The 11,481-nt window shown below is 38.2% G+C and overlaps 1 protein-coding gene across 2 annotated transcripts in view; it reads left to right on the top strand.

The window, feature by feature from the left end:
- The window catches only part of LOC124164513 (cdc42 homolog), a 33,270-nt gene that overhangs the window by 18,735 nt on the left and 3,054 nt on the right, over positions 1–11,481 (top strand). For both annotated transcript variants that reach the window (XM_046541857.1, XM_046541858.1), the window contains exons 4-6: positions 393–502; positions 970–1,167; positions 10,623–10,798. In XM_046541857.1, the coding sequence (XP_046397813.1) occupies positions 393–502; positions 970–1,167; positions 10,623–10,712 (398 nt within the window). In that variant the 3' untranslated portion in view covers positions 10,713–10,798. The remainder of the gene's footprint in view (positions 1–392; positions 503–969; positions 1,168–10,622; positions 10,799–11,481) is intronic.

The raw sequence follows: 11,481 nt of genomic DNA, 5'->3' as shown, positions 1-11,481 counted from the left end.
TTGTTCATTACCGAGAAAAATAAGCAACTGATGCAAATATTTTCCCACCAAAAAATTATAAAATTGTATCAAAAACCTTAAAAACTCTTGATACTTGTTAAGTTTGAGAAGATACAGTCGCTGTTGTGACTACGGATCTATCTCGCTCAAACTACCTTAAATGGAATTGGTGCTTACGGCATGTTGAAAAGCTAAATGTGACTCCATATTGTGAAAACAGCTGTGAATGGATAATTGCAGATCACAGTTTTTTGTTTATATTTTTATATTATTGTGAATATTGTTTTTAAACTTCACAGTTTTAACTAGTGAAGTGCAGTGAACATAGTATGGAAAAATAGGAAAATAGCCTATTGTCTTTTCTTATGCACCTTTTTGTACGCCTGCTACAGGTCAGGAGGACTATGACCGACTGCGTCCCTTGAGCTATCCCCAGACAGATGTTTTCTTGGTCTGCTTTTCTGTGGTGTCCCCTTCATCATTTGAAAATGTGAAAGAAAAGGTGAGTTTTGGATGCACATTTTGTGGACAATTGTATTTAGTCACCTGCGTATTAAACCTCATTGTTACCCTCAAATTACTGCATGTTTTTCCTGATCTTTTATTTGCACTTTTCCCATCAATGGTATATAAATTGTGATGATGAATGATGTGCTGCAAATATCTTTTGATTTAAACTCAACTTTCTTAGGAGAGATGTCGTGGAACATAGCTATTATATGCCCACAATTTATTTATGGTTACTACACCTATTTCGATTGTTATACAATGAATAGTTACTATTTGTACCTGAGGATGATTGTATAACAATCGAAACACATGTAGTTCCCTGTAAATAAATTGTGGGCGCACGATATCTTTGTTTATCATCTTTTGATGTGCAGAATGTGCTGACAGGCTGTGGATTTTCGCACTTCAAGGAAGTATTTATGGTGCAGTGGGTGACCTCTATTTTATGTCTCCTTGCAGTGGGTTCCTGAAATTACCCATCACTGCCAGAAAACTCCATTTCTATTGGTTGGCACTCAGATTGATCTTCGTGAAGATGCAGCCACAGTTGAGAAGTTGGCGAAAAATAAGCAAAAGCCAATAACTTTTGAACAGGGGGAGAAGTTGGCCAAGGAGCTGAAGGCAGTCAAGTATGTGGAATGCTCTGCGCTCACACAGGTATTATTTTACTTTTCTCATCTATTTACAGCTTAAAATTAGGAATTCGAAGTATTATCCAAAAATCATGCCACTGCAGATCATATGAGCTGGTGCAAAGGCTTTGTGAAAGTTTCTGATAATGCTTATGTAGCAATGCTTTAAGTGAAAACTGTCTAAAGAGGAAAAATATCATCACAACAAAATACCTTATGCCTGAGATATTAGGAACTAAGCACATGTAATTTTCAATTAGTGGCCAAAATAGGAAGTATCGTGTTAAAATTATGATAATGCACTATTAGGGATGGTTGAATCGGATACCTCAGATCCAAATTCGCTGAATGCATCAGATCTGGATCTGAAATTTTAAATTATGCTTCAGTGAATGCAGCGTCCCATACAAGGGAGTGGAAAGAGTTCCAATTCTACCTTTGCATGCTCCGTAGTACTGTGATGCTTGTCCTACTCATGAACCATTTTGTTTAAAAGATCTTGTAGGGGTTATTCAGCAGAATGTCAGCCACGGAGATTTGTACAGCAAAATACGGCAGGCACATAGTGTGACTTTTACAAAGATATTGAACAACCATCGGGAGAATCTCAACCCCTCAGGAGAATAACCACGTCAAAATTGACAATGTCGCAGATTTAAAAAATCACCCTCTGCCCTCCATGTCCCCATGCTTCTGACATTTTTTCCTTTCTGAGACCACAAAGTTCATAAATCAATAGCCACTAAATGAGTTGCTTCCTTAGCTTCACCCACTTAGTCTGCATCACAGAAGGCCTTTGAAGGTAATCCTTTTTTTTTCTGATACTACAGCTGAAGATGAGCAGATTTCCTTAAATATCGAATTATACGCCTTACATGTTCCCAATCATGTGTGTGGGGATTATTACAATATTGACTTACTTTAAATACTGCATTGAGTGTCAGGTAAGGTTTAGTGGTTACAATGATATAGTTTATACTATAGATGTACAAATAGTATCCACGAATACCTTGAATACTCGAAAGTATTCGATATTCGAGATCTCGAATAGTTATGCTAATGGTACCGTTTCGAATACCTTGGATACTTTGAATTTCGCGTCATACACTGTCTCACGCACGTCGTTGGTAGTTGACTCGGAAAAACGTGGAGAACTGTAGTCGTTTAGTGCACACGGAGCAGTTTTAGGCTAGTTGACGAATAACATCAAATTCGTGGATAAGAGCGGTGGATAGAGTTCGATGTGGGGAACTGAAAATGAGCAGGTGAAAAAATCAAATCCCCGATTCCCTCCACCAGGAGAACCTCAGTGCCGTGGGATAGTAACTACGTGGCACATTTCATAAAATCTGCTACCCCCTCTATCCATCAATCAGCCCTCGGCCCCTTCTCCGAGGCTTTCCTCCTCTCCCTAATCAAACAAAAGGCCCCAGCTCGCACAGGGTTTGTATTAGGAAGACCATAAATCAAAAGCTTCAAAAGAAAATATCAAGTTACAGGGGAATAATAGAATCCTGTTTCACCCTTCCTTCTTTCTCCCCCACTGGCCTTTTTCTGCCTACCTGCTTCGAAGTTCCCCCATTTCTGGAGGTCAACCGCTGCATGAGTCATCTATTAGCACAAATGGTGTCTAACAATGACTTTCGGCAATTGATATTACACCTTTATTGGATTGAAATATTAGTAATGTGCACGTAATATCAAAAAGAATAAGACCAAACACGACATATTTCTGACTTTATTTAAGCATTTTACGCAAAGAAATAAATGTCAAAATGCGACGGAGACTTAGCATTCTGGCGAAACTCGATATCCTCGCAGCTGAGCTTCTTGGAAGTTGATGTGGTATTTTTTTCGAAAACACATATCAAGTTACAATTTAAGAGTTATGCTATAAATCTCTATTGTCACAGTCGCAGACGAAGGGATATTTTCTCAAGATGTTTGGTTTCTCCCTGCTAGCCATTCAAATTCATCTTCTTATCTCGTGAGAACTTCCAAAGATGGACTGAAAATAATTGAAGAAAATCCAGTGGAGAAGCGCCTGTATTTTGCAAAACGCCTCGGATTGTCCGCTAGCACTTGACAGTGGGAGTGAGGGTAAAGCGAGCTTCCTGTTGAAAATAAGAAGTTGGATGAAGCCGAGTATCAGATCGGCGTGCCTCTGAAATGGCGTTTGGTACATAAGAATATATACGTCATACAGAAATCCATCGTAGCAGTGCAAAAGCCGAGACTGCATGCAATCATTTTTTCGCAAGGTGGTGTGTCCTCTTAGAATATTTGAAAGAGATGTTAGTTGAATCAACTTTAAGCCCAAATTGTTTCCATAAAATTGAAATATTCCATTAATCAGCTAAATTCTGGTTTGAATCCCTTAAAGGAAATCTCACTTACCCACCAAAATCCTGGGTTTCCTGCTGCATAGGCAACCTAGTCAAACATTCCCGCATTCATCGTTTTTTTTTTCTTCCATCCCCTTGAAAAACGATAGATCGAGGTTCCACTGTACACCTTTTTATTTATACACTCATGAATTGAAATAGAATAAGAATTGTATGTTTAATATGCTTCGCACACTTCTAGTATTGGAGGTATTTGAATGTTCGAGCAATGATTTAATATTCGAATTCGATATTCAAGCTCGAGAAATCTGCTATTCGACCCATCTCTAGTTTATACTTTTAAACTTCCATATAATGAATATTTTTTGAAGGACCACACATTGCCCTTAGATTCACGGAAGACTACGAATTTTTGGAATCCTCTTGAAATACTGTGAAATGTCTATGTTCGTGACCAGTATATACTATGCATCAATAAATGGCATTGCTATTTTTTTATAAATATGTAATCACTTTAATATAGCAATTCATCATAGTTTTGCGATTTCTTAATTAGTGGTAGAGGACTGGTGTTTCTTTCTCACTTCTTATTTTAACCTTTAAAAATATAAATTCAATACGAATTTCATGTTTTTGATGCTGTCAGTAATGATGCAAATTTTGCCAATAAATGTGCATATTTTCCTCTTGTTTTAATGACATTCCAATGAAAGGAGCCATAAAGTTATTCATTCAACAGGCTGAGCATTAATTGCTCATAAAATTGTAATAGGTAGGCTTCCACCGTTAAAAGTAATAATTACACTGTCTTGGTCTTTGGGGTGAAGCTTTGTCGAGTTGTCACTGCTCACATTGATCACATGCCTGGTGGACGTTTCAGAGGTGATGCAGCACCTCATCTTCTGGGCCCACCAAGCAAACAGCTCTAAATTGCAATTAGAATTATATCATAGCAACATTGAGAACATCGTATTAGAACTCCACGATATTTCGAGGTCTGACAAAAACAATAAAATAAGAGGGATATTTTGCTGAACAGGTACATAAGGGAATTCATTTTTCCCTTAAAGAAAAAATACTTGAATAAATGATAGATGAAACTTTTTCCAAGGATTTTCCTAGAGTTGATCGCTCAGTAGGCCCTGAATGTATCCCCTCCCTGTATCGCCTCCGAAATGTCAGCAAGGTATGTGAACAGTGACAACTCGACGTGGCTTCACCCCAAAGGCTGAGATACTGCAGCTGATAGTTATGTTTTGAATTCACAAAAGTCACAAATGTTTTGAATTTTACAAAAGTGAATGCATATCAATGTTTCCATTAAGTTGTTAGGCATGTTTTTTCTACTTGTTAGTGTAAGTTGATTTGGTTATACACCATGGGTGATTAAGGACTGATATCTTTCTCAGAGAATTTCATGCAGTAGACTATCGTAATTACAAAGTTAATGGGATCAGAAAACCGTAGGTTCGTAATAATGAAGTTCGTATGAACGTTTCTTATAGGAATAAACACGATTAAATTATGCAGAAGTATATACAAACAAGAAAATTCGTCTCAGTTTCTCAATAGGAGAATGCGGTATTACCCAATCGAGAGTTTATATCTTCCCGTTTACAGTAAGTCCTCGATATACGGCCTAGATGCGTTTCGAGGCTTTGCAAGTTGATAGCCCTACAGTCCGACTGCCGAGAGTTGTCCGATGATGGAGAGGATGTTCTAGTTCAGGGTAGAGTGCAAGGTTGCCGGGTAAGGAAGGGAAACATCTACAAAGGGTTCCATAAAGAAAGGAGCCGTAAGGGACGACGAGCATGAAGGACCCAGAGGGAGAATCACTTGGCTTGGTGATTTGAAGAAAGGGCTTATTTGAGTGGATCAGGCTTATTTCGGTGCTCCTTATGCATTCAACAATGTTGTATGACTAGGCGAGGGTGTGTTTGGGGGATAGCGATTGGCAGTAAATAATGCTGGTCCGTGCTATTGTGCCGCCATCGGACAACCGTCGCTGGCCGGACTGTATGCAAGGAATCGAGGAGTACTGTGAAATCCAGAGAGATGTCTCCTTTGAAAGCGGCCTGAATTTCATGGCGCCGTGCCGAGAATGGCAGCCAGCGATAAGTCATCGTGTCTGAAAATAGCCTCAAGGTAGCGCTGTGTTTATTTCATGCCAGAGACGGCACACCGCTGGGCCGGATTGGAATGGGCACCATGCTGACCGTCGACAACGCCATGCCATCAACTGTGCAATTCAACTCATTTGAAGACATCCATTGAAACCAATGGTTATTTTAAAGCATGGTGCCGTGCCGTTGACGACGGCCGGAGCAAAGGCGGTTGTTCTGAAAGCGGTAAAAAGCATCGGTGCACTGTCTATTAGGGTGGTGCGAAAAAACTCAAGTTCCAAATTTCGTGTCGTAATAGTGCGGAAAAGTTGCGATACGTTAGTACAAGGAAAACAAAAAAAGAATTATGAAAATCGGACGTCATCTTCCGATCCCGCAAAGCACCTGAAAAAATGACAAAAATGAAAAAAATTGTTTTTTTTTTTTCGTTGTAAAAAAACTAAATTAAATTAATACCGTTTAACGTTGTAGCAAAAAATGATTACAAATAGCATATGTTATTATTTATATATGCATATTTATGGCTTTTAACTGTTATTACCGTTCGCACGAGATCATTAAAAATGTATAAATTTTGCAATTTAGCCGGTTTTTCAGAGTTGTGTCATAATAACTTATGGTAATATTTTAGTCTAAAATACATGTTTGATTATGCAGCTCTTCCTTTGTTTATATATGTTTTAATAATATTAAAACAACCCAGAACTCACCGCGGAGAGGTGGCTGCACTTTGAGTTCTACCCACACCCTCCATCCATCCATCCAATGAGTGTTACTGCTTCTACAATATTTAAATTTTTTGTCCCTCTTTTAAATTTTAACTTTTGAAAACTACTTTGTACTGCGATTTAGTGGTAAGGTCTGGCATAATGGATCTTGATTTGAATTAGACCTAATAAATCCATCTCTGGATCGATAGCCACAAAGCTTAAGGGATGCCTCCGTTACCAATTTCACACACGGCTCCATTGCTTGCGTGTGATATGGGAAGTAATAATATACCAATCTTCTTTATCGCCAGATTCAATGAAGGAAGCTATTTCCTCATTAGTAATTATTCTCATAAGAAGAGGTGGAGTAGATAGTTTGACTACATTCCAGTCAATCAATTCTATATGGTCAGTTATTTCGAAGTTCATTGTAGGAGTAATGAAGTTTACGATAGGTTTGCCTTTTGGTTAAGTCTGTCTGGCTTTAAATACTATTTTTAGCCCTAGCTCTCTAATGTGCCTTCTGTTATAAAAAACCATCGCCATCAATACATTCTCTTTGTGATCAAAGTTAGAGTTCCGTTCAATAACAGGGAAAACTACTTTCTTTTAATATCCAGGTATGTATCGAGAGGTTTATTTTGCTCTGTTCACACGAGCCATCTAGCATGTGAAAATTGTCCAGTATCCCGGTTTGCTAAGTCATTTGGAAAGTCGCCACTTGTGATTGCTTGACCAATGTCAGTAAGGTATCTTTGGTCCTTGCTCAAAATTTATCTATCAACTTGTAGAATTTCACATTCAATTGTTTGGAAATGCAGTTTGGAAGCTTTCCATAACCATTCATACTAGTCCAATTGGCACACTAAATGATTTTTGGCCACTTGTTTCACCATCTAAATACTGAAAAATATGACAAAAGTAATTCAATGAAATGAAGTAACCCAACTGCCCGCTGTAGCGGGTGTCATTGGTGTTTTACGAGCTTTCTAATAGTGCAACCTTTCCATCTAATGTTGATGTTCGTGCCATCACAGCAAACTAACTCTAAGAACTCTAATGAAACTCCTTGATCAGAGAGATAAGATAGTATGGAGACCACTATATCTTTAGCAGACCCGGAGCTTGGAGAAACATAACTCAAATACACAAAAGCCGGTTCTTTTATTAGAGAATGGTGTTCCGCTATAACTGTCCGACAGTACTTCTTCGATTCAATCATTTCTATTACTATGGTATTGTCTACCCTTCCGTCAAAGTATAACCGTGTAGCTGACCTACATGAAGATGGATTTGCTGTAAATCGCTTATAATATTTTTCTTTTCCTTTTTAATTCTACATCGGTCAATGAACTTAGAAGTATATTCTTCAGTTATAACACCAATGTCTACAAGTACACTTGATGCTATAGCAGCAGCTGTACGGTGAGACACCCCGTATTGATCACAATGAAAAGCTGTACTTTGTAATTTTACCCTCATTTGCCATGGTGATTTATATTTTTTTGGATTTACTAGGCATGTAATCTTCCTAGTCAACAAATTTCTCCTTGATTGTTGAACTTTGCGTTGCGTCATTTAAAACCTCAACATCTTCACTTTCGGTTTCAATAGGGTTGACATGCTGCCTTTTTAAAGTGCAATTTTGCCTTTCAATTCTAGTGATGAGTTTTATTGTCATTTTTGATCTAAAGAGCTAATTAAAACTTCTCAAAAATTATCCTCAAGTAATTATTACAAAACTCTGAAAAATAGGCGAAATTGCAAAATTTATGCATTTTTAATGATCTTGTGTGAACGGTAATAACAGTTAAAAGCCATAAATATGCATATATAAATAATAACCTATGCTAGTTGTAATCATTTTTTGCTACAGCGTTAAAAGGTATTAATTTAATTTAATTTTTTTACAACGAAAAAAAAACCATTTTTTCATTTATGTCATTTTTTCAGGTGCTTTGCGGGATTGGAAGATGACGTCCGATTTTAATAATTCTTTTTTTGTTTTTCTTGTACTAACGTATCGCAACTTTTCCGCACTATTACGACACGAAATTTGGAACTTAGGTTTTTTCGCACCACCCTACTGTCTATGCCCTGAAATATACACGGAGCTACATACACTGAAGCAGCTTTCAGCTGCAACGATTTATCGCCGGATGCCATTCCTGGCAAAGCGCCGTGAAATTCAGGCCGCTTTCTGACGAGACGACTCTCTTGATTTCACAGCGCTGTGCCGTGAATGGCGGCCCGCAAACTATCCCAATGCACACACATTCTATAGAGAGTTAAACCTTTTGCGACTAACGAAGAAAATATGCGACAGGACGTTTCTTGAGCTGGGAGACGAAAGCTGAAAATTTTCAACAGAGATTTTTCTACGCCGGAGAACAAATACCGAAAATATACATTTCCTTACTCTTCCCCTTTTATGACAGTCGTGGGTTCGCGAAGTCTTAGTTTCGGGACCTAACTAGCGGGACTAAGGCCGTACTCTTGAAATCCAGGAGCAGGTACCCGGACCCCTCATCTTATATTGCCCTCATTCATTCAGTTAGTGTACGAGATAAATATATTCTTCTTTCACAAAAAATATAGACTAAGAATTGAGTTCTGTGTCTTTTGAGCAGCATTAAAATATTTAAACAAATTTCTACCATAAATATTAATTAACATCTTGATTTCAATATAAAAATCAACATGGAAATTGTTAATGCTTTAAATCCGTTAATACTGACAGTAGAGCTTCATTCAAAATTTGAGAATTCTCAGAATAAAACAAGGAATTTAATTGGAATTCTCCAATTTACGTGCAAGCAACAATCATCCATATAGCTAATTCATATAAACAAAGCATGACAGCAAACAAATGCCGCTGGTAGGGTTGTAAACTGCGAAAGGAGGGAGACTCCCTCTACTAAAGGAGGGAACTACCCACGGAGTCCAAGAAAATGCGAAGTCACCACTAGGAAGGATTGAAAAAGGTTGGTGTTGAGAGTGTGTGATTATCCGCAAGACCTTTCTTAACAAATGTCCAACATTAGGGCTCCATGCAGAGGGAAGTCTCATGGAGCTCAGTCCTCAATTCATGCTAAGGAGAGAACTCTACCGCCTCGAAAGAGTTAAGGAAGTTATAAATGAATCTCCAGAATATTTATTTAGTACTTTTTTCGATAAAACCACTTATTGCTTTTGCAAAACATCACAACCTCCAAAGCAGCTGCTGTGAAGTCAATACCTATGCAGATGGCAAGATCTCAGTTTTTGATCCCCAAGAAGTTTCAACTACTGAGGTGAACCCTGACTTAAAGACAAAAAATTCATGGCCTCAAATCAATGGAGACAGAGAAGTTGATGTTGGGGTTGGGAGAATTACAGAAATTACTACAAATGCTTAATTCCGGGGTTCAGTGGATATAATTAAAGCAATCCAGGAGCTCAAATTGTCTGAGACATGGTTTGCATCTAAGTGCCTTTATGCAATTTGGATCCCCTCTGCAAATGTGGACTCAGAAAGATTTTATTTCCTGCTATAGCATTGTGTTAACAGATAAGAGAGCGAAGGTAAAAGAAAACTTGATCACAATAGCAATATTTCATTTGAAATTACAGACATTCAAAAGTAATTTCTCTTCTATGTAAGCTGGATATATGGGTACATGAAGGATAAAATATGTAAAATAGGTGAATTCAGTCAATGCTCCATGTATATTATTGCTTAAATAATCCTATGTCAATGATATCCTAAATTTAGAGTAATGGGTAGGCCACTGAAAGCATGGCTCTCGATCAACATCAATTATTTTGGCGTTAAAATAGCACAGATTTCAGTGCAAAATAACATCGCATTTGTAAAAATATAACACCACTTTTGACTATAAAATAACCCCACCTTTTGTATGTCCCTAGTAATTATATTGTTCGTATTAACGAGAGTCTACTGTATTAGGAACACCCTGTATTTCCAGGCCTTACAAAAATTATAAATTAAGAGGGATATTTTCCAAACACACAGTTGAGGGAATTCATTTTTCCCCAGAAGAATAGTGGACTTAAATTAACGCTACATGGAACTTTTTCAGAGCATTTTCCTTTCTATTTGGTAACTGGTGTCTTAAAACCCTCAGCCATGCACCTATTGAGGTGGCATGTGGTGCAGTATGTAAATTAGATGGTTGCCAAACATGTTGAGCATCTTATGTTTTAAGGCGTACATTGAGTTCTCCAAAAATGTGCTACCCACTCCTTTGAACCATGTGGGCAGTGCAAAGTAGTGCCAATTCGTCTAATTTCTCATTTCAGAAAGGACTGAAGAATGTGTTTGATGAGGCAATATTGGCAGCCCTGGAGCCCCCAGAACCCGTCAAAAGGAGAAAGTGCATTCTGCTGTAAGGGATGCCGACTGCAGTCCAAACCAAAACACACACACACACACACGCCTGTAATTTCCTGAAGCAGTTCCAGATCTCTCTCTTGCAGTAAGTTAACTTTTATCCTTGTCCTTTTTTTCAGAAGTGCATGTGCAGCCTTAAGGTGGTTGTGTTAAATAATTTGATTTATTTACAGCATACACCAGTAAAAATTACTTGTCTTTCTATTTGTCAAGGTACAGTAGACTCCTGATTATCCGGGCTAATGATGGGGAGAGGTGGCACGAATAATCGAAAAACACGGATAATCCAAACTTAATGTTGATTTCTTGTAATTTTCCTAATTAACCTAAATCAAACATTCTATTATTACTTACGCACATTTCCTATTATTTTAGATTGCTCTCCGGAATCGTTAAGAGCTTTCTCTTCCCGACCACGACCTTTTTTGCGGTGATAACGTGATTGTACTCTTATTCCTACTGTTTCATGTAATACCTGGTTACCGAAAACCACACACCTGTGGCTGCAAGGTCACAGATTCAGAAAAGTGGTATGCAGGAATGCTTTGCAACCAACTGACATCAGAAAGTAGGCAAAAATTGATCAACAACTGACAGGCACTATGCCGAGTTGTGCATCTCGCACGTGTTGCCCGGGATGCAACTGCTGCGGGATGCGGATCCATTGTCGCTAAATGCGATCCTGCACTGCGATGATTAGAAAAGAGGAGCTCGGAACTCCCGTGAAGCCACCAGGCATGCAATTACGCTAGCATCCGGTAGCAGTTA

This window comes from Ischnura elegans, chromosome 8 (assembly GCF_921293095.1).
Source record: "Ischnura elegans chromosome 8, ioIscEleg1.1, whole genome shotgun sequence".
NCBI classification, from domain to species: domain Eukaryota; kingdom Metazoa; phylum Arthropoda; class Insecta; order Odonata; family Coenagrionidae; genus Ischnura; species Ischnura elegans.
This window is presented reverse-complemented; position numbering and strand designations above follow the sequence as displayed.